The 24,565-nt window shown below is 45.2% G+C and overlaps 1 protein-coding gene across 1 annotated transcript in view; it reads left to right on the plus strand.

Annotated features, from left to right (window-relative positions):
* The first annotated feature begins 1,957 nt into the window (after positions 1-1,957).
* Positions 1,958-24,565, plus strand: part of FREM2 (FRAS1 related extracellular matrix 2) — a 206,137-nt gene continuing 183,529 nt past the window's right edge. Inside the window, exons 1-2 of the mRNA XM_039505462.1 lie at positions 1,958-7,106; positions 14,661-14,750. Of these exons, the coding sequence (XP_039361396.1) occupies positions 1,958-7,106; positions 14,661-14,750 (5,239 nt within the window). The remainder of the gene's footprint in view (positions 7,107-14,660; positions 14,751-24,565) is intronic.

A 24,565-nucleotide genomic window follows, 5' to 3' on the forward strand; every position in this document is an offset into this window, starting at 1 on the left:
GTACACTGATTTGTATAATGTTGCAATCAACAAAATAGAACCTTATTGTCTGTCTCTTTCTACTGAGATTCTTATAATAGCCCATCTCATAATGGGTTACTAGCACCTAGGTGTTGCCATCCCTATAAGAAAATGTTGCAGGTTTGAAGTACAGTAATGATAACAATCACAGAGATGCTTTTAATAATAGCTGTATTCATATTATGCTAAAATAAATCTGGATTTGCCAGCCGCAGAGTGACCCATCTAAGCCTGTAAAGGTGTCAGCTCAGTGATATCCATCATACCAAATTACTAAAATAACTCAAGCTGTGTCCATTTCAATAATACAAATCAGTTGTTTTCATTAAGTATTCCAGGGTTGTTGCCACCTAGTCTTCCACATTCAATGCACCATCTAGACAATAATAGTTTGCTTTATTATGGTCCCCTTAGCATAGCCATTGACTAATTTCAACTAGTTTTTAGATAAAATAATCTGTTTTCTAAGACTTATTTCCCCACATCCTTTTCGTTTTGAATTGCCTATAACTCTGTTCCAGAGCTGTTTTTACATTTCCATTTTCATCAGAGATAGAGGTTGAGATAACAAACTTGATGAATGAAACGCCATGTTCCCTTATTAAAATCCAAAGGGAAACTAATTCCTTTGCATGTTTCTATTCTGTGTAGTTTCTATTTTTTTTAAACCCAAACTTACAAACAAAAGGGGCAGAAAGAGATTTAAACTTATTCTTCCATCGCTAAAAGAACTCAACTCCAACGAGTGAAACTGGATATAACTTAATGTGTTTTTCCCTACAGATATTTATCAGTTTTCCTTCTGGTGCAAAGAAATGTGATGCTGACAAGCAGATTTCTAACACAGTTTGCACTCTAATTATTGCAACAAAAACAGAGTCATATATCTCTCAAATGACAGCTCTGCACTGTGCCTGCTTTCTCAGCGCCTCGGGGCACTTTTTTCCTTAACCTCCTCCGGTTTTCCACCTTCACCATCCTCCCTCCCTCTCTCCCCCCATTAATTTGTCTTTCTTGCCAATTATAGACAACTCGTCTCCTTCTTTTAGCCGTGGAAAGAAAAGAAAGTACCCCCTCCCTTAATTATTGGATTTATTAACTCATAGTTCCCCTGAGCAATTCCTAACATTATTTCCTCTACTGTAGGAGCTATTTTATAGAAGCTGCAATAGCCGGGAGTAGTTTAAGTCACTGGGAGGCGGAATGACACCTGGTTAAGGATGAAGTTGAAGGCAGTAAAACCGAGGAGTCCTTGTGGCACTTTAGAGATTAATAATTTTGGGGGGGCATAAGCTTTCGCGGGGCGGGGTGTGTTACAGCCCAGCCTCCCCACCCCTTGGGGCAGGGGCAAGACCCCCCCGTTTGCAGAGAGGGATGCTCGGGCAGGCTCTTTTAACACCCTAGGATCTGGCTGCTGGCCTTTAACAGAGATTTTGCACCTTCCCCTGCTTCACGCCGTCCCTGCGCTTGCAGGACTCTATCTCCCCTGCTGCTGCCAATGGCACGGGGAAAGCAGCCTGCCGGCTCCCCCCAGCTCCTGTTTGTTGCTAACCCTCCCTCTGGGGAGTTGGGGAGGGGAGCGGCTCCGCTGCTTTCCCCGCGGCTTCCCTCTAAGCAACCTGTTGCAAGGAGGGGTGTTACTGTCCCCTCTCCGCTTGGGTGATTGGCAAGCTTTGCTGGCCAATCCCCGCCGCCGACAGCGCTCCCTTGAGTGCTTATTGGACAGCGTGCGGTGAGTTGGAGGGGGGCAGGGCGGGGTTTCGCAGCGTTCCCCTGTTCGCGGCGGGCTAGGGGGCGAGTTTATAGCGCAGGCTGCTCGCCGGGCTGCGGAGCGCGGTGCGGCGGCGGCTCGGGCCCGGGGGCTGCCGGCAGGGGAAGGGGGCCCTGCGCGCGCGGAGACGGGACTCGCTTGGCTTGTGCTCGGCAGGCGGGGACCATGCAGGGCAGCCCCGCCGCACGGACTCTGCTGCCCGCGCTGCTGCTGCTGCTACTGGCAGGCAGGGGCGGCGGGGTCCGGGCGCAGCAGCCGCCCCCGCCGGGCAGCCCCGCGTTCTCCTACCCCTCGGCGCTGGGACCCCAGGAAGACGCCTCCATCGTGGTGGCCAACCGCGGGCTGCGCGTCCCCTTCGGCCGCTCCGTCTGGCTGGACCCGCTGAGCGACCTGGTGCTGCAGGTGCAGCCGGGGGACCGCTGCCACCTGCGCGTCTTGGACGACGACCCCCTGTGGCTGCGCCCGGGCCGCCTGATCCCGCAGCGCTTCCCGTGCGACTTCGCCCCCGGGGAGGTGACGTACTGGCACCTGGGCTCCCGCAGCCCGTCCCGGGACCGGGTCCGCCTGCAGCTGCGCTACGACTCGCCCAGCCGCGCCGTGGTGCTGCCCCTGGCGCTGGAGGTGGAGGTGCTCTTCGCCCAGCTGGAGATCGTCACCCGCAACCTGCCCCTCACCGTGGAGAGCCTGCTGGGCACCAGCACCGCGCTGGACGGCCGCAGCCTGGAGTTCGCCTTCCAGCCGGGCAGCCAGCGCTGCAGGGTGGGCGCCCTGCCGGGGCTGGGCGGGCTGCCCCGCTACGGGGAGCTCCTCGGCCAGCCGCCTGCCCCGTGGCATCCGTCTGCGGCCGGCGCCCCGTCGCCCTCGGTCTGGTGGGAGTGCGAGGAGTTCCTGCGCCTGGGGCTGCGCTACCGGCACGCGGCTGCCGGCCGCTCCCCGAACCGGGACGCGCTGCCCCTGGTGGTGGAGCTGCGGGAGGCGGCGGGCGCCGGCGCGCTGCTGAAGCGGGAGCATTTCCAGGTGCTGGTGCGGATCCGGGCGGGCGCCGAGAACACGCCGCCCCGGCCCAGCTTCGTGGCCATGCTGATGATGGAGGTGGACCAGTTCGTGCTCACCGCCCTCACCCCGGACATGCTGGCGGCCGAGGACGCCGAGTCCGCCCCGGACCTGCTGCTCTTCAACATCACCTCCCCCTTCGGGCCAGGCCAGGGCCATGTGGTCAGCACCGACGACCGCAGCCTGCCCATCGCCTACTTCAGCCAGCGGGAGCTGCGGGAGCTGCGGGTCGCCTACCAGCCGCCTGCAGAGGACTCGGCCGGGGAGCGGCTCTTCGAGCTGGAACTCGAGGTGCTGGACCCGGAGGGCGCTGCCTCCGAGCCCTTCGCCTTCATGATCGTGGTGAAGCCCATGAACACGCTGGCGCCCGTGGTGACCCGCAACACAGGCCTGGTGCTCTACGAGGGGCAGTCGCGGCCGCTCTCCAGCCCGGGCCCCAGCCCTAGCTTGCTCATCAGCGACGAGGATGACCTGGAGCAGGTGCGGATCAGCGTGGTGGCCGGGCTGCGGCACGGGCACCTGGCCCTGCTGGAGGAGCCCCAGGCCGGGGAGCCCCAGGCCCGCAAGCACTTCACGGTGGCCGAGCTGGCAGCTGGCCATGTCATCTACCAGCACGATGGCAGCGAGTCCCCGCTCAGTGACAACCTGGTGCTGCGGCTGGAGGATGGTGGCGCCCGGCACCGTGTCGAGTTTCTCTTCCCCATCACCGTGGTGCCCACTGATGACCAGCCACCCCTGCTCAACGCCAACACGGGGCTATCCTTGGCCGAGGGTGACATAGCCCCCATCCCCGCCCGCGCCCTCAGTGCCACCGACATCGACTCGGACGATGCTACACTGCGCTTCGTGCTGGAGTCTGGCCCTGCCGCAGGGCAGCTGCTGCTCCGTCAGGCCCAGCCGTCCCTGGACTGGGAGGGTGAGAACGGGGGCTCCCCCTGGAGGAGGGTGCTGGGCTTGCCCGGGGACCCACCAATGTACGAGAGGCTGGTGAGTGAGTGGCTGCAGCAGGACATTGTGGAGGGGCGGCTCTTCTACAAGCACCTTGGGCCCCACAGCCCCGGCCCCAGGGTGGTGCTGGACCAGTTTGTCTTTAGGGTCCAGGATGACAACGACCCGCCCAACCATTCTGGGCCCCAGAGCTTTGTGGTCCGGGTGCACCCAGTGGACCGCCTGGCCCCAGTGCTTCATGGTGGCAGCAGCCTGCACCTGGTGGTGGCTGAGCAGCAGGTGACCCCACTGCGAAGGAAGCACCTGCGCTACACAGATCAGGACTCTGGGGACCGGGAGATCCACTATACTGTCACCCAGCCCCCCACGGACACAGACTCCAACCATCCTGGAGGGGTCAAGGGCACCCGCCTGGGATCTCTGGTGTTGACCGATGACTACTCAGTGGAGGTGATGCACTTCAGCCAGGCCCAGATCAACCACCACAAGATCTCCTACCGGCCCCCACAGCAGGAGCTGGGGGTGGCTCCCCGCCTGGCCCAGTTCCAGTACCGGGTGGAGGATGCAGCTGGTAATGCCGCCCAAGGCACCTTCACCATTTATCTGCAGCCCATAGACAACCAGCCCCCTGAGATCACCAACAGCGGCTTTACTGTGCATGAGGGGGGCAGGCATGTGCTGGGCCCGGCTGAGCTGGATGCTAGCGACACTGACACTGAGCCCACTCACCTCCAGTTCACCCTGACCCAGGCTCCCCAGCATGGACAGTTGCAGCTCTCCGGGCATAGCCTGGCCATGGGAGCAGCCTTTGGCTTAGAGGACATTAAACATGGCAGGGTGGTCTATGTGCACAGTGGTACTGAGTCTCACAGTGATGCCTGTAGCCTGGATGTGAGCGATGGCGTCCATGTGGTGCCCATCACACTGAAGGTGACTGTGCACCCTGTGGATGATGAGGTGCCCACCTTACGGCTTCCCCCAGGGACACTTGGCTCCTATTTGGACGTGCTGGAGAATGGTGCTGCTGAGATCACCACTAATGTCATCCAGGGCACAGATGAGGATACAGATGATCTGATGCTGACTTTTATTGTGGAGGACCCTCCTCAACATGGGGACATCCTGGTCCAGGGGGTCCCTGCAGAGAGATTTTCCCAGAGAGACCTGCTGGATGGGGCTGTGGTATATGCTCACACGGGTGGTGAAATAGGGCTGCTACCCAAAGAAGATACCTTTAACCTCACTTTGTCTGACCTGTCTGAAGAGTGGAGCATTGGGGGCAATGTTGTTCATGGAGTTTCAGTGCTGGTGACCATCCTTCCTGTTGATAGTCAAGCCCCTGAGGTTTTTGTGGGGGAACACTTAATTGTAGTGGAGGGTGACAAAAGGGTCATTACACATGTCCACTTAAGGACTGAAGATGTGGATACACCTAGTGATGATATTCTGTGCACCATAGTTGCACAGCCCACCTCTGGTTATGTAGAGAACATCTCTCCTGCCCTAGGATCTGAAAAATCCAGAGCAGGTACAGCTATAAGTGCCTTTACTTTGAAAGACATCAGGCAAGGGCACATTTATTACGTTCAAAGCATCCATAAGGGTGTGGAGCCTGTTGAAGACAGGTTCACTTTCCGCTGCTCTGATGGCATTAACTTTTCTGAAAGGCACTTCTTCCCCATTATCATTATCCCAACCAATGATGAAGAGCCTGAAATCTTTATGCGAGAGTTTGTAGTGATGGAAGGCATGAGCCTGGTTATCGATACTCCTATCCTCAATGCAGCAGATGGAGACATCCCTGCTGATGAACTGACCTTCACTATCACTAAGTTTCCCAAGCATGGCCACATTGTGAACCAGCTGATCAATGGGACGGTCTTAGTGGAGAGCTTCACCCTGGCTCAGATAACTGAAAGCTCCAGCATTATCTATGAACATGATGACTCTGAAACAAAGGAAGACAGCTTTGAGGTGAAACTCACAGATGGTAAACATGCTGTAGAGAAAACTGTGCTAATCATGGTTATTCCTGTAGATGATGAGACACCCAGAATGACCATCAATGATGGGCTGGAACTTGAAATAGGGGAGACTAAAATCATCCACAACAGAATACTGAAGGCTACTGATCTAGATTCTGAAGACAAAACCTTGACTTACATTATAAGGTATGGTCCAGGACAAGGCCTCTTACAAAGAATAAAGCTTTCAGGTGGGGTTGAGAATATCACACTGGGAATGAACTTTACCCAAGATGAAGTGGACAGAAACTTAATTCAGTACATGCATTTTGGCCAAGAAGGTATTCGGGATCTTATCAAATTTGATGTGACAGATGGGATAAATCCTCTAATTGACCGATATTTTTATGTGACCGTAGGTAGCATTGATATTGTCTTCCCAGATGTGATCAGCAAAGGGGTGTCTTTGAAGGAAGGGGGAAAAGTTACACTTACCACTGATTTATTGAGCACCAGTGACTTGAATAGCCCAGATGAGAACTTAGTTTTCAGTATTACCCGGGCACCTGTTCGTGGCCATCTCGAATGTACGGATCAGTTGGGGGTGCCCATCAAAACCTTCACTCAACTCCAGTTAGCAGGCAATAAAATCTACTACATTCACACCTCAGAAGATGAGGTGAAAATGGACAGCTTTGAGTTTGAAGTGACTGATGGTTATAACCCAGTATTTCGTACTTTCCGAATTTCCATTAGTGATGTGGATAATAAAAAGCCAGTGGTCACAATCCATAACCTGTTGGTGTGTGAAAGTGAAAATAAACTGATAACTCCCTTTGAACTGACAGTGGAAGACAGAGACACCCCTGATATGTTGCTTAAATTTATTATCACCCAAGTGCCAGTTCATGGTCAGCTCATGTTCAATAACACCAAGCCAGTTACATCCTTTACCAAACAAGATCTGAATGAAAATCTTATAAGCTACAAGCATGATGGCACAGAGTCAGCTGAAGACAGCTTTTCTTTCACTGTTACAGATGGGACCCATACTGATTTCTATGTCTTCCCTGACACTGTGTTTGAAACAAGGAAACCCCAAACAATGAACATTCGGATAATGGCTGTGGACAATAGTGTACCCCAAATTGTAGTAAATAAGGGTGCCCCTTCTCTCCGTGTTTTGACCACTGGCCACTTGGGTTTTATGATTACCAACAAAGTATTCAAAGTGGAAGACCGGGACAGCTTGCACGTTACCCTCAAGATCAGGATCACAGCGGCTCCTCACCATGGCTTCCTGATCCACCTGGGAAAAGGCAACCATAGTATCACTCAGTTCACACAAGGTATTTCCGTGTCTGGTACTCTCTCTTTAGAGCACTGGAAACGTGCATGCAGGAATGAAGCATATTTAATTCTGAAATAATTGATCCCAGAAAGAGCCTGTTTACAGCATTAAGGGCCTGATTTTTTTTAAATGTATATTTGTGGTAGTGTCCAGGCTCCAACAGAGAACAGCTACCAATTGTGCTCGGTACTGTACAAGCAGAATGGGAGAGACTGGGTGGGTGAGTTAGTATCCCACAATATTAGAGAGGCAAGGTAGGTGAGGTAATATCTTTTGTTGAACCAACTTCTGTTAGTGAAAGAGACAGGCTTTCAAGCTACACAGCTGAACACCTCTGTGTAGCTGGAAAGCTTGTCTCTTTCACTAAGAGACCTTGGCTCAGAAAAAGATATTGCCTCATTTGCCTTGTCTCTAATATCCAGGGGCCAGCCCGGCTACAACAACACTGCAGACAAAAACAGAATTAAGACAGTCCTTGCCCTGAAGATTTTACAATTTAAATAATTCTGCACCCTGTATTCATGTTGAGTATCAGTTACTCGAGGGCTTAGTCTAGCTACTCAACATCAGTACAGGTTACAGGATTGGTCCATAAAACATTAGAAACTCACAACTTTTTTTTTTTTTCAAATTGTTTTCCTTAGAAAATAATAATAGTTGATTGCTCCATTAGTAACTATCCTAGCATATTTAAGGTGCTGGTCATGTACTGCCTGGGTGCACTTTATATAGTTTAAAATTATCCCTAAGCCCAGGGAGCAAATATCTCATGACTACTTTATTGCCTTAATTGCACAAACTTTAAATCACAAAGTCTCTGTGGTAAAATAAGAGGTAATGTAAATATTTACATTATGTTAATGCTGCCTTTTTTTTTTTTTTTTTTGAAACTGTACTAGATGGCATAGTTAAAATGGACACCACATATGTTATATGCACTGAAATAAAGCCTTAAAACAAGGCTGTGGAATAACCTTCAGTAAAAAAGGGTGTATTATCTATCCACTGGGGAACTTTTAGTATTATGTTATTAATTAATAGCTGTCTGAGTAAAAGTGAAATGGTGCTTTGTGGAACCTTAGTTGTAGTGAGTTTGTCTGCTCGAGTTGCAAATCCAGCATACAGACCCCACAAACCTTACATATTTTGACTGAATGCCAAAGATATCCCGAGAGTTGCAGTGATGGGCAAACCTTTTTTTTTTAAAAAAAAAAGGCTCCAAATCATTGCAATATGGCAGGAAATTCAAGCTGCCTAAACTGTGGGAACCAACACAGCTGATGTATAAAGAAACATTCCCAATGATGTTGTGTTATGTTGTGTTAGGACCCTTTGAAGTGAGTATCAGGGAGAAGTACAGAGGAGTAGGGAGTATGCACCCCTGAGTGGAAATATTCCTTTTTGAGGGCCCTGTCTTACATTTGAAATAGACTGGGTCATGTGTATTCCTAGGAGCAAACCACAGTGCAGCATTCCAGATAAACAAGGAGGCTCAGTTGTGAGAATACTGACAGCTTGTTACTGCCTGCCACTTGGTCAGCCCACCCACCTTGTTTAACAGATATGCAGCCCTCTGGTTGCTACATCCTGCATAGCAGAAAAATGGACCATGTTGGAGAAAGAGATGGGATGTGTAAGAGGCCAAGTAGTGAAACTCTGCATGCCGTACTCAGCAGCGTTTACAATCCTGGTGCCATATAAATGATTAATTACCTAATCCCAATTCAGACATTTGCAACTATTGGAGTTACTTCCCTCCACATTTCCCCGCAACACACCCATACTACGGTGTGTCTGCACCTGGACTTTTCTGCCAAAATTTTTCCACTGTTTCTACCAGCTGCTGTCTCCAACAACAGTGCTGATGGTGGTAATGTTAGTGTAGTTAAGGCTTCAATCAGGCACCGGTGTTTTTAAGTGCACTGTGTGCGTCTCTGCTCAGAGCAGGTTTATACAGCATATTTGTTAAAATGCCAGTGGCCTCCAGCACCTTGTCTGCAGTAGTCTACCACTGGTAGGAAAAAACCCACCTAGGACAGACTAGGTCATGTAGGCATGTAGAACAGTCACAGCAAGGAGAAGCATGTGCTTCCAAGAGGAGGGAGGCAAACCTGGTAGGTGCCTTCATGTGAAGGAGTAAAGAACAGGGGAGCAGGAGGTATGGGTTGGGGAAGGTAGCAGGTTTGAGGAGAAAAGGAGTAGTCCCACAGCAGGGCAGTGGAGGAAACTCTAGGCAGGGAAAGGCATGGGAGGAACTCCTGGTTAGAGGCTGCAGTCTTGCAAAATTGGAAGGCCCTAGTCAAGGGCAAGTGCAGCCCCTCAAGTGAAGAAGGGTGACATCAGCCCTGCTGGGAAGAGGGAAAGGGAAAAATGCTCCACTTACAGGAAGCTGCAGGAGTATTAGTAGGGCAAATCTGGAGGCGGAAGCTGTGGATGAAAGATCATTGATGCGTCCTTTCACCCCAGATGCCCGCTTCACCATATCTCTTACTGGGTGGGTGGAGAGGGTTATCAGTGCTGGGGAGTTACAAGTTCTTGGCTAGACTTAGAAAGTTTAAGTTTCAGCAGGTAGTGAGAGAAGATTACTCAGTCCTGTAGAGTGAGGAGCCTGGACAGAATTCTGGGCCCAGTTCGCTGATGCCCTGCACTTTGTGTAGCCATTACACTGGCGTGAAGTGTGTAAAACATTACCAGGTCCAGAGTGGGTAGCCTTTTACACCCTGTTCACTCTCACTGGTATAAATAATTCCACAACATGCAAGGCAACAGCCTTTCTTTCTTCCTGTTGGACCTTTCCCATCTTTGGGGACCACTGAGAGTACAGTTTCCCCCCCCCCCCTTTTTTTTTTTAGACTGTCAAGAGTCAGTTTTGACAATGGGAGTTTCCTATTACTGACTCCATGAGTCTCCTACTGCCATCTATCTATTTCTTTTTGTATCTTATATCTTTTCCCTTTTTAAGGGCCCCCATCCTGCAACATACAGAGAACCTTCTGAGAGGAGCTGAATGCTCTCAACATTTATGAATGTCTCTGGGTGCTGATAAAGCTCAGCCTCTTATGGGAGGTATGCAGCAGTTTGAAGGCTCTGGTCCTAACCCCTCTCCCTAACACCCCTAGCCTTAGAGCTTTAGCTACTGGATGGTGAACCAAGCATGGGGGAAGACAGTTCTGCCCACATTATTTTCCCATCCCTTAGATGGTGCCTCCATAATTGTATTAATGGACAGACTGATTTCATAGAAAGAGAGAACTCCTCCGATTTGAGATCCCCTGTGCTTTAGCAACAACTGCCCCGGTGGGGAAGAGTGTTAGCCACACAATAACTTTTTGTTTACTGTTTGGGAAGGCTGCTTTTTCCATAGCTGCTAATATTTTACCAAATACTGGAAAGAAAATCACCCAGATATTTAAGATAAACCATAAACTCCAATTGAAAATTCCAGAGCAGTAATTGGACACGCCACACACTAGAGGAGTTTGCACTGACGGTTGATGATCTGGTTCAGGTTTTGTCCCTGTGGTATGTCTTCCTTTGCTCAGGTACGGAATATGGGTTGGTTTGGGTTACTAATGGAAGTTAGATATTTTTGTTAGGTTTACATTAGGTAGCATCTTGCTCACATGAGAAGTCAGTGGACTTAACTGGGGTACAGTGGACTCCTGGTCCATGTATGGGGCCCCTAGGCACTAAAATAATACAAATAATAATTAGTCACATGGGTAAATTGCAAGTTAGCAGAGTTGAGCGACAGGGTAATAAGTTCCAAGATTTTGCAAGCATACAGGATTGCTTCTTCCTCTCGCTTCCTCCATATGCTTAAAAATATTAATGTATAAAGAAGAAGAAAAAAAGGACAGCAAGATAGAAGGATCAAATGTTCCCCAAACAGGCCCAACTACTAAGTAACATTTGAAAATGTATAATAAAACTATTTTCTGTTACTCAAGTTGTTTCAACTTCAAAGCATTACATTCTGATGCTTTATTTATTTATTTTTTCTTTTCTCCATTTAGTTTCACATAGCTTGCCTTAGGCTTGCAAGGATTTTAAAGATGGAGAATGTATGAAAACAAAAATCCCTCCCCAGCCAGTAATTTCAAACTCTCTCTTAGTTCTACTGAGGACAAAAATATTTACTAAGAAAATTGCTTATGCATAATCGCACAGCACTCATCTCTGCAAGTTCAGGCTGGAATTTGTTCATAGAAGATACTCATTAAGATTAGATAATTGACTATGAACAGGGGAACTCTATTAATGAACTGCCAAGTCTTTTCCATTAAAGAAAATAAAATGTATGTCGCTTTTAATTAGCTGCTGTTTTTCAGTGTTTTGAACATGCATGTTGCTATATAAGTGCAAAGTGTTATTTAGGGGACTACTCAATCCAATTTGGTTAGCTTTGATTATTAAGGGCAAGAGCATGACCTGCAGCTGTATGGGTGTGTCAGGGAGTGAAAGCAAAAGAAGCCAGTTTTACAATTGTGTGCAAAAATAGGGCACAATCCTCTGGGGCACATGATATCCCAAAGGGGCCAGTGAGGAGGGCTGATCATTGCCTGGGTCTGTAATACACCTGCCAACAGATCTGGCACTGTGCATGGGATTTAGTGAATGTGCTGCAATCAGGATTCTTCATCAAAATTCCTCCCTGAACTCCCCCTGGGGTGATGTGGCTCCACACCTTCCCCTGTTGAGGCAAGTGCTTTTGAAGGCATTCTCTCTCTCTCTCAATAAATAAATAAATAAATAAAATAAAGGTACATTATTGGGGAAAAAACTCATGACAATCAAATGAGTTTGGCATAATTTTAACTGGGAAATCAAATTTCTAATCTTGTGTGGCTAACAGATCTATGTAACCCTTACCAAAGACAAAGCTATACCATTGCAGATCAGGCCACAATTCCAGAAACTGTTCAGCAAGAGTTTAGCTGAGTTTGCAATCACAACGGACTGCATTACTGCTTGCAACTAAGGAAGTGCTAGTGTAATCAAATGAGCTATGGAAGGATAATGTAAGTTAGGTCAAATAACACTAATAAGTATTTAACAAACACAAAGAAAGACATCCATATAGGATACTTTATCTAAATATAAATTTTGGTAGATGTTATCGTTTTAGGAGCTGCTCCTGCAAACCTTTACTTGAGTGCTTGGCTTTATGCATGGTAGTTCGATTGACTTTAATAGGACTACTTGTATGTGTAAAGTTAAGCACTTGTGTAAGTGTTTGTTTGCAGGATCAGAGTTTAAATTTTTTGCCATATTGATATGAGGATATTCACTTGCAACCTCTTTATTACTCCAGGAGTTCTTTGTTTAAAAGAAAGTAAAAAATATGTACTAAAGATAATTAGTTAACATAAAAGATACGTCTGGTTTTTGAACTATTATGCAGAGGGACACACAACCTCCAACAAAAATGCTTTTGACATGTTTTTACCAACCAATACACATGTCCTGACTTGTGAGGAGAATCTGTATGATACTTGAGTTCCACTTAAATGCTATCACTTTCTATAGTTTTGTCTAAAATTGTTCATGGTATGATGCCCTATATGGCTGGGGAAAACAAAGGATTTCTCTTTCAAAGTAAGTGACAAGGACAAGTTTGTGTTTACTAAAGAATTCATGTCACCCCATAAAGAAACTAGAAAACCCATATTAACAAATACCTGTTTTGCCTTTTGCTTTTTTTCTCTTCTATTTATTTTGCTGCAACTGATGCTCCAACATCTATTAAACTAAATAAGTTGAATTCTCTCTTACTTCATTTAACTGAATTTGTCTAGGTTTTTCAGTGCATCACTAGTGTCTGAGTACCTCTGTGTGTGATGGCTCAGTTATAAAGATTGTAAGCCATATTCTGTAGAGTAGATGGTCTGTAGGAAGGATGGCCTAGTGACAAGGGCACTGAACTGGGATTCAAAGGACTTGGTTGGTTTCACTTCAGTTTGGTGTTGTATAAGTAAGGGCAGAATTTGGCTTCATGGTTCCTGTTTGACATCAAACACATTGCATACAGGCATGTTTGAATTCAGTGCAATAATTAAAATGAAAAAAGCAAGTTTTAGCACAAATAAATAAGGAAAGACATGAAATAATGCAATTAAAATATAGCATAGAATAATTCCTTGTTTTATTTTTAATTTTTTATAGTTTAATAAAAGCTTGTTCTAAGAGTAAATTCAGAGGATGGGTTTGAAAGAGGTAGGCAAGTAATATGGGTTCTAGCATCAGTAACCTTGTTGTTACTGACATTCCTATGTTGTGCACTTTTAGGTCACAATAATCTATCTTGGCTCCTTCATTCTTTTTTAGTCTATGAAGTGTACCTCCTTGCAATAGCATTCGTTAGTGGTGGTAAGCAATGGCAATAGGTTTCTTTTGAGTGTCAATATTTTCCCTAGTTGTACAACCAGCAAGATTGATCCCTTTTCTCCTTTTTTATTGTCCAAATTGTTGCTGGACGGCTTGTTGATCCAGAAAACCAGTGTTATACAGTGGTCTGAATGATCATGCTTGACACACCTCATGTAACTGTAGAGGGCACTAATCCTACAAGTTAGCAGATGTTTCAGAATGAGTGGCAAGGCACTCAGGACCAGATCTGCAACCTTTATCTGTGTTGGGTAGAACCATATTCTAGACTACTTACAGAGTGAGGTACTAGTCACAGTAGCAAAATCAGGCCCTTAGTGATGATTTCAGCTGAACAAAGTGCTACACAAAAACAAAACACCTCCCCCCCATGTAAAACCCTCACCATTGACCATACCTTCTTACCAGCACTCATAACACACATGTATGCACATTTCTTCTGGGTTCTGTTTATCAAATATATATAAATAGGAAAAAACAGTGAACTGTTTTTTAAAACATGCAGTCCATTAATACTGAAATCCTCTGACTGTAAGGGTATGTCTAGTTTAAGCCTAGGCTTCTGTTTGAACTCAGACTCAAGCCTAACCCCCCTTCCATGTGCACATAAATCATGCTAACACAGGGCTCGGACCCAGGGTCCCATGAGTCAAGCCAGGACCTATTGTTCAAGCCATATTGCTTTGCAGTGTACACACAGCCGCACTGGACTCGTGCTCTGGGAGTCTGCCAAAAGTATCCCACAATCCCCTGCGCTGATTTTCTTTGTCTTCTGGACAGTAAAGTTTGGTGAACAGTCAAGTTTTCCCACAGAGCCTCACAAGTAAAGGGCAAGAATTGGCCACATTTTGGGAGGGCACTAGGAAATCTGGGATGTGGGTGGTTGGACTCGGGGCCAGACAATGCATTGTAGACTCTGGAGCCCCAGATTGGGACCCAAGGTTCAACAATTCCTAGCCTGGGGTTAAAGATGAGTGTAGATGCTCAAGCCCTATGTTAACAAACCCAGTGTCTCCTAAATCTGGATTAACACTGCAGTTTAGACATAACCTAATAGTGAAGTCAGACCTCTGATGAACAAATTAATGATAATTGTTAAGTGTTCCTATTCAAACTGTTTTTGTTTACATTTAAGTTAAAATGTGTTTGTCTTGCCATTTTCCAGCTGATATTGATGACATGAAGATATGCTATGTTTTAAGAGAAGGTGAAAATGCCACAAGTGACCTTTTCCATTTTACTGTTGAAGATGGTGGTAAGTACTCAACTTCTAGAACAGCTTTCTGTGGATTGAACTACCTTGTGCAGATGTTTAGGTTAATTACAGGAAGCTTGTGTAAGCTGTTACTTCACCAGCTTCTGTGCTTTTCAGTATTGTGGACTATTATTATTGTGGCTACAAAAAGTTGTTTTGAAGGAATGGTAACTATATTCAATGTGAAAATACTTAACTACTATGGCAAAAGGATGAAATCCTCAAATCCCACATAAAGCTCAAGTTATGGGGCTTTATGCAGTTTTCCTGCGTACCCCCATCCCAGACACATCGTTGCAGCATAATATCTCTGCAATTACTGCACCGGCTTATGAGCGGCAGTAGTGGCTGCTGCACCTCAGAAGCCCCGTGTTGGGGTTCCTGACCACGGGACCCAATACCTCTCTCCGCAATACCTCTCTCTCAGCCCAAGCCGGGGAAGCTAATGATTTAATCAGCGGACCAGATTTGGTGATGAATCCTGGTCACGTGCCACCTGAAGCACGTTGTGTATATGCTAAGAAGAATATTAGGAGCCATCATGGACCCAGTCTTTTCAGCACACAGGTTGTGTGGAGTCCTCATTCTGCGTATCCTTTCCGTCAAATCCATTGGGGTTTGGTCACGTGCAGGGCCTTACTCAGAGTGATTAGTAACTGATGAATTTCAATAACTGAGACTTTGGAGGCGGGGGAAAATGTTTCTATTTAAAATATATCTAACAGTTGCTCTTCAGCGAAAACGATTTACCAGAACAAAATAAATATTGATACAAGATTTTGGAAACAATATGTGTGAACATGGCTAACTTTTTTAGCAGAGAGCTACATTTTAAGAAATGACCAGAGATCTTTCTAGGTGTAGATGTCTCTATGGCATGGTAGGTGATTGTTAAGTTAGGATGCTTTAGTATATTTTTCAATAAATTAAATTGCTTTATGTCTAAGCAACAGTGAGTTTTAATTAGTTTAATTTAACACTAAAATCTCTTTTCAAGAACAAAGCTATTTTGAGCCGGATTGTGATCAGCCCTTGTGTCCCCTCCCCCACCACACACACACACTCACTCACTCAAAGACAAGAAGCACCGTCCATCTAACAACCAATTGCAATAGCAGTCTCTGTGAGCAGAAACTGCTTGGCTCACCCTCTCCCTAGTTAGCAGATTGCCCCATAGGAGGTTGGCAATAGCCCGGAGCCCATCCTCACTGGCCTGTGGAGTGGGCAATGCACTGGGAGTGAGGCGCTCTACGTCATCCTTCTAGATGGCACAGAGTGTATCCCCTCGTGTGTGTCAGGGATCTGTCTACGACAGGGGTCAGCCACCTTTCAGAAGTGGTGTGCCGAGTCTTCATTTATTCACTCTGATTTAAGGTTTCACGTGCCAGTAATACATTTTAATGTTTTTAGAAGGTCTCTTTCTATAAGTCTATAATATATAACTAAACTATTGTTGTATGTAAAGTAAATAAGGTTTTAAAAATGTTTAAGAAGCTTTATTTAAAATTAAATTAAAATGCAGGGCCCCCCCGGACTGGTGGCTAGGACCCGGGCAGTGTGAGTGCCACTGAAAATCAGCTTGCATGCCACAGGTTGGTCTAAGAGATGATGTCTCCTGAGGCACAAATGAGGCTCTTGGAATTAGAGGCCACTTTTCAAAATGTGATTGCTAATCTGTACTGGCCCATTGACACCAGATAAACTAATTATTTATGGCATCGGGCTTATTTTCCCAAAATATTTTAATTAAACTAGTACCTAGATCAGGTGAATGAAAGGTTAAGTACACATATGTATATGAAACACTGTGTGAAATATTTTGCATGCAATACCATAGTATTGTTATGGCAAGAGTCACCAAATGTCGTTGTTACACGGAGTCTCCCAAGTTCTTTTTCTTAATGTGTGAGCTCCGGCAGGGGCGGCTCCAGGCCCAAGCGCGTGCTTGGGGCGGCAAGCCGCGGGGGGCGCTCTCCCGGTCGCCGGGAGGGCGGCAGGCGGCTCTGGTGGACCTCCCGCAGGCGTCCCTGCGGAGGGTCCGTTGGTCCCGCGGCTTCGGTGGAGCACCCACAGGCACGCCTGCGGGAGGTCCACCAGAGCCGCGGGACCGGCGACTGGCAGAGCACCCCCCGCGGCGTGCTGCCGTGCTTGGGACGGTGAAATGGCTAGAGCCGCCCCTGAGCTCCAGTGTTAGGAAGAGTAGCAGTATGGTGGTATTAGTTTTGTTATGGAAGGCTCTGAGTAGAGCTATGTGAGCAGCTGGAGAGTTTGTTTTCTGCCTTGATCTGTGATTAGAGTCCAGATAAATTTGCTCCCTAGGACATGGACATTGGTGACGGGCAGAGCTTTCTGATGACCAGATCTGCCTCTGTAGTGTTTGGCCACTTCTGTTGGTGTATATGTGTAGCTAAAACAAGGTACAAATAGCATACACCCAGACTCTGGGAAGCCAGCTTGCCAAAGTCCTGGACATCTGCTGCCACTTGGCAGAAGGGCAACCGTTTTTATTGTGTCCAGTTGTAACCTGTACTAGTATGAGATTTTTTCATAATAATAAAAGGAATCATTCCACTTCAAAGCTGATTGTTGATTTCCTAACCCTTTGGGAATTTTCAACAGAGCTCTACCAGATACATTATCATGTTGCACATACCTTACCTAGGTGGTAAGGTAACACTAACAGTAATGATGTAGTCTTTATTTAAACCATGGAAAACATTGAGTTGTATTGTATTTCAACATATTTTGTGAGAAATGGTCGGCTAAAGAACTTGGAAGGGATGAAATTTGGGACTGAGACACTAATAGTTTTCTTTGTTTGGAATAATAACTAAATTATACTAGCAGGCTCTTCAGGAGCTATAATTTCATGTGAGAAAAGAGCAGAAACTTGCCTTTCTAAATTTCACTCTTCCTCAAAAAGACATCAAAGCCTCTGTTGCGCAGGTCACGTAGATTTTTGGCAGAATGTCAGTAATGCACAGATATTTGTTTCTGTGTTCTTGATGCAAAACCAGCTACTTCTGAGAGAATAAACACAAAATTAAGGAGTGAAAGGTTCAGTACAGAATACCCAAACCCACAATAGGATTATATATGACATGCTTCAGTTTTCTCCTGTCTTGATTTCTGTCTCCTGAATTAGCATTGCTTTTTGAAATCTTGCAGTAGTAAACAAGGTTGTGAGGTCTACTATACATTACCTAAAGGTGTAAAATAACTAATTCACTCTTTCTATGGGAACCCTTAACTCTGGTTGAGTTGAACCACAGTGAAATCAGTCAGAATATGACTTGATCCAAGAATTAATGTTTGTTGAAATTACTCCATAAATATTATTTTAGGTAAGTCAAAAACTGTATTGAACAAACACTTTCAAAAGTGATATTCTACTAAAGGTGCAGCAGAGTTGTGCTTACTATGTTTGGGAATTCTTTGGGGCAGTTGCTTTATAAGGATGGTTTCTTGGACAAATTTCACTGTTCTTAGAACAAGAATGTCAAGGTTTCCTCCCCCACTCTGAACTTTAGGGTACAGATGTGGGGACCTGCATGGACCCTTCTAAGCTTTATTCCTAGCTTAGATCTGGTAACGCTGCCACCAGCCAGAAATTCAGTGTCTGGCGCACTCCCTGTCCTCCCAAAACCTTCCCCTCCCTGGGCTGCCTTGAGGGACTTCACCAATTTTCTGGTGAACACAGATCCAAACCCCTTGGATCTTAAAACAAGGAAAATCAATCAGGTTCTAAAAAAAAAACTTTTAATTAAAGAAGAAAGGTAAAAATCATCTCTGTAAAATCAGGATGGAAAATACTTTACAGGGTACTTAGATTTATTTAGCCCAGAGAAAACCCCTCTAGCCTTAGGTTCAAAGTTACAGCAAACAGAGGTAAAATCCTCTCAGCAAACAGGAACATTTACAGGTTGAGAAAACAAACATAAGACTAACACGCATTGCCTGTGCTACTTACAAGTTTGAAACATGAGAGACTGATTCAGAAAGATTTGGAAAGCCTGGATTGACGTCTGGTCCCTCTTAGTCCCAAGAGCGAACAACCCCCAAAACAAAGAGCACAAAACAAAGACTTCCCTCCACCAAGATTTGAAAGTATCTTGTCTCCTTATTGGTCCTCTGGTCAGGTGTCAGCCAGGTTTACTGAGCTTCTTAACCCTTTACAGGTAAAAGAGACATTAACCCTTAACTATCTGTTTATGACAAGGAAATAACTGTACTATCTCAGATATTATTATGTGGTAACTGTATTGAGATTTTAATGGTGGTAACGCTACGTCATCTGATTTACTGTTCTGTCCTGTATTGGGATCTGCTGGTACATACCCCTATGCCTGTGTGAAGTCCCATTGACATTAATATGAGTCCACATCGGTGCTGGGGAGCCATGCTTGCTGAGCCTGGTGCAGAAACTGGGCTTTGATTATATATGGGTGGCACAAGAGCCACACTTAGACTTTTTTCTTTTAATCATGCACACTGTAGTGATAGGTTGAAAAAAGAAAAAAAAATGTTGGAAAAATCCTCCTCTTCTAGGGTGACCAGATGTCCTGATTTTATAGGGACAGTCCTGATTTTGGGGTCTTTTTCTTATATAGGCTCCTATTACCCCCCACCCCCGTCCCGATTTTTCACACTTGCTGTCTGGTCACCCTATCCTCTTCATATGAGCAAACATTTAAATGTAGTGAATTTTGAATCTTAACTGCCTGGAATGCCTTGACATGTTAATATTAACAACAAAGGAACCAATATTACCAGAAAGCAGGAAAGAAAACAGGAGGCAGAAGTGGCAGTGGTAGGAAGAAATGGAAATCCAGAGTGATAGCTGAACTCCTGGACTTTACCCATGTTGCTGTGAGTACATGTTTATGGGATGTACAGTCACAAGCTCTTCAGAGACTCCTGTAGTACGTAAGTATATTTATTGGGTTGAGGATGGAGATTCAACCTTAACTCAAAATGTCTGAGCCTTTAATTGGTGTAAGACAGACTCTTTGTGTAGTTTATACATAGTATAATAGATTTAGGATAGGCTTTAATAAGTATGGCAATATTACAGTGTTAAACAAGTCAAGTCCGCTTGATACATGGTGCCTTCTGTATATGTGTAGAGTTAGCATTTCAACTGTGAAAAATGGCACTAATCCATTTGGAATGAAAGTTAAGGCACAAATTTGTTTCAGTGCATTGAAACCTGTTCTTCTCACAGAAAATTCCTCACCATATCCCCTTATCCACTATGTGGAGCATTCTTGCTTCTTAGATGAAAAATGACTGAAGTAAATACATGGCTGACATCTAAGGACCGTATTCTACCTTCATTTTATGCCCAGTGTACTTCAGATTTATTTTATGTAATCTTAATGAGAATGTGGAGCTAAATGTCTGTCTTGTTCAATCTATGAAAAATTGTCATTTTTCTCTTGGAGTTTGGTGCATGTCTCAAGAAACATGAAACTAGTTCAGATGGGTTACATTGACTTTATGGGCAGATTCTGCTGTTAGTACAGAGCAAAATGGACAGAACATACCCCAGCATCTGGAACCATAATGTCAAAGTATTGCACAGACCTTAACTAATTAATCCTCAAATACCTCTGTAAGATGAGGAAAAATCATTTAACAGATGAGGGAAAACATTGATAGAAAAGTTGTCGTATGCCCAGAGTCGCACAGCCAAGAATGCTGGAGCTAATACTGGAGTACAGGCCTTGTTTGATCCCAATCCTGTACTCATTCCTGCATACAGTGCTGGCAGTAGAAGATCAAAAGCTTCTTTTTTATCAGTGCCATCAGGAAGGGCATAGCTTCATTTTTTTGCATATAAAATTATCCTTTCTATTTTGATATGACAGATACCTTTGAAACATTTAAGGCCAGATCTTAACCTGGTATAAATTAATGTAACACCATTCACTTCAGTGGAAGTGCCTTGACTTACACTTGCTGTGAATCTGGCCCCAGTACATGTTACATTTGGGGACCTTTTGCTGAGTCTTTCATCTCTTGTCTGGCCCTTTTAATGGCAGTGGTTTTTGGTTTGTTTCCTCCTCTTCTTCCTCTGCAAGCCATCTGGTGCTCAGAGCACTTAAGAACAGAACTGAGTTCCTGGTTGGAGGGATTCAGGTGATATGTGTCAACTAGATCTGGTCAGGAAATTTTCAATTAAATGTTTTTTACCAGAAAATGCTGACTTGACAAAGATGAAACTTTGTGGGAAAGGGGCTGGTTCTGAGGAATTTCCTGTTTAAAAATAAAATGGGGAGGAGGGGGAGAGAAAGCGTTGAAAATGCCAAAATAGAGTTTTTCAACAATTTCAAGAAAGTTCAATTTTTCAATTAAAAATAATTTGTATTTCAAAATGTAAGCTAATTTATAGTAAAAATGTAAAAAGATGATGTTGAAATTAAACAGAATGCTTCAAAATTATCAAAACAAAACATTTTGATTGACCTAATCAACATTGTTGTGGGTTTTTTTGGGATTTTTGGATCTCAAAATGTTTTCAAGATTGACTTGTCCTGATTTGAGATGGGAACACTTTTCAAAATCTCATGGGATGAGTAAACTGTTTCCTGCCTACCCCTAGTCTCAACAGTAATCCTCACCCCCAGACTGCAGTTTGGAGTCTGTCAGAACCGCTTTTTAAGGAGTCCCATCCTTCCTGAATGGTGCTTTGAGGGTGGAATGATTTTGAATGAGGAAACAAAGATTCATATGGTTGTACCAGGAATGCTGAGGATCCCCAGTGAAGGAGAGAAACAAGAATCTGTGATTATGGCTCTTTTGAGGAATTTTTCTGTCTTTAAGCCAAAGCCTGGGAAAGCCCAGGCTCGCTGAAAATGGCGATTTACATCATTAGATAAATATCACTTGAACGCTTCATTTCAGATCCCTAAATACCTTCACACTGCAGCACACTTTCCTGATTTACCACTTGGTTAAATCCTCACAGAATCAAGGAACCTTTCAAAGATAGTTTTAAATGCTTAATTTACAGACTTAACTTCTGGGTAAACTTCATGGACAGTTTCCACGTATGTTTATACAAGAAATGATGTTAATAAAAGAAACCCTGGTCTACTACTTAAAGCAATCTTCCATTATTAAACCTTATAAAGTATCACTATTTTGTCTGGGTCATATTCCTTGTTTATATAAACTTTGCATAAAACTTTTTTGGAATTTGAATTCCTCCCCCCTCCCCAGTTTGTTCATTTGAGAGAGAGAGAGAAAGAGAGCGAGCAGTGTGGTGTTCTTGGATGTAATTATCGTGTTAAAACAGGTGTCAGTGCTATTTCTTTGAAGCCACGACACTGATGTGGCTTCCAGTATGTGGTATAATAATTTAGGAACAGAAGTTTTGGAGTTGTATCAAAATATCTGGCAGTTCTTAAAGAATCAATATACTAAAATGTTAAGCATTATTTCGAATAGCCTTGCGCGAACTCTCTTGTGGGATTTGGGCATGTCAGTCATGAAAGGAAAGTTCAGTTACATTTATCTTTGGCACTAAAAACTGGGGCATCCAGGGTTATGCTAGTGGTACCTTTCATCACGTGGGCTGTGTCTAGACTGGAATAAAACACCTGCAGCACCGAGTCTCAGAGCACTGGACAGTTGACTCGGGCTCGCAGGGCTTGGGCTGCGGGGCTAAAAATTGCAGTGTAGGCATTTGGGCTGAGCCCTACCCCAAATGTCTACATGGCAATTTTTAGCCCCACAACCCGTGCCCCATGGGCCCAAGTCAATTGACCATGTCAGCTGCGGCTGTGCTGTGGGCCTTTTATTGCAGGGTAGATGTTCCCTTGCTGACGACTGAATGGGATTCTGATCTATTGCCAGTCTTGTTGCAGTTGCTTTGGTGTCCAGACAATTTTCCACATACCACACTTCTCACTGTAAGCTTTACCAGAAGATTTAAATAGTAGCTTGACGCTATAGTATAAAAAAAATCTTTTCTGTAACTGAATCATTGGGGTTTTTTTGGTCATTGCTTTATGTGGCTGAACAGTCCAAGCTAAATTAAGAGCTATGTAAAGAATAAGAGAAGTCCCATGTCCTTTGTCAGCAGGTGATTACAGTGGGAAGTGTAGAGGGCTCAATCCAGCTCCCATTAAAGTCGGTGGAAAGACTCCCATTGACTTCAATAGGAGGTGGATTGGTTCTGTTATGTTTAGCTCTTTTAGAGCCACATTTTGCTTGCCTTGCTCACCTGAGTAGACCCATTGATTTCATCGGGAGTATTCTGGTGAGTGAAGTAAGCAAGATTTGGCTCAGATAATGCTCTATACGCTCAAGTTCTGTGCAAACATGAACTACTTAACAGGGCTGGCCATAGGTGTTTTGCTGCCAGTATGAAAAATGTGTTTGCTGTCCTCTGAGTAGCTGAGTTAGAAAACAAACAAACCCAATGATAACAACAAACAGCAGGGCAAAAAAACCAAAAAGTGACAGGCAGGGAAGAGGCAATTGGAACAGCAGAGGGGGAGAGTGAAAGGCCAAGTGATTAGGCAACCCCATGAAAGCAGGCTGCCCTGAGTGCAGGCTCCTTAGGTACCTAATGTAGCCTCACACTCTGCAAGGCAGCATGAATAGAGGGAAGGGAGACAGCATGGCAGACAGAGACATACACCCTGTGTGTGAGAGAGAGAGAGCGAGAGAGATGTGCATTGCTCCTTTAAGTACGGTAACCCCACTCTATGTACATTGCCTTTTTAGATCAGGAAGTTGAGACAGCAGCTGCGGCCAGCAAGCTCCCTCCATCCTGAGCCCTGTCATGTCCCCTGCTCTATGGAGGTGGGCTAAGTGGGTGGCAGGAGCAGGGGGGAGGGGGCACCCTGATATTAGCCCCCCTCTTCTCTCCCCCTCCCACAGCAAGCAAGAGGCTCCCAAGAGCAGCTCTAAGGCAGAGGACAGGAGCAGCACATGGCAGTGGGGAGAGGGACAGCTGAACTGCTGGCAATTGCTAGCCTACTGGGCGGCTGCAGCATAGGGAACTTAGGGGAGCGGGGAGCTGATAGACGGCTTGCCAGTCCACCCAGGTTCCAAGCCCCCACCAGCTAGCTCCAACGGGCTGCTCTTTCTGCAAGCAGTGGACAAAGCAGGCAGCTGCCAAACAACGTTATAAGGGAGCATCGCACAACTTTAAATAAGCATGTTCCCTAATTGATCAGCAATGTAACAACGAAACAATGTTAACAAGGACGACTTTAAGTGAGGAGTTACTGTATATGCAATCCGATTTTATATAGGTTAACTTCAGAGCTATGTTAGAATTGTTTTCTGACAAACAAAGCTAGTGATTCTTGATCTGCTGGAGAACATTAAATCATGAGCTATCTTAATTTAAATAGTATAAGTATCTGTTGGCATTAAACAATTACAGCACATGCTTCTTAAATGAAACATATTTATCTTTTGCCATCATAATAATCCTTCTTTCTGGAAGTTTAACAGCATATTAGCAAAGACCATATGAGGGCTTTTATTGCCTCTTTATATTCAAATTCTTATTTGTTTTGCATCATGTGATTTACTGACTCCATGAATTGACTCCTCCCTGGTTGGCTTCCCAACTCACTTCTGTGGAAGGCATTTTGGCAGGAGTTTTGAGTCTGATGTAGCTGAGCCTTTTAGCGAGAGGATGGATTAGTGCTGCTATTTGGAAAGACACCAGCTATCAGCTGAGGAAAAAGAACCGGATTCTGTAGGTGGTCTTGCTCCTGGGCTTTCAGATGGCAAACACTCACTGTGATGTGAAGGAGGAATGATGATGTCCATGTTAAAAGTCAGCCTTT

Source organism: Mauremys reevesii, linkage group 1 (assembly GCF_016161935.1).
Source record: "Mauremys reevesii isolate NIE-2019 linkage group 1, ASM1616193v1, whole genome shotgun sequence".
Lineage (NCBI taxonomy): Eukaryota > Metazoa > Chordata > Testudines > Geoemydidae > Mauremys > Mauremys reevesii.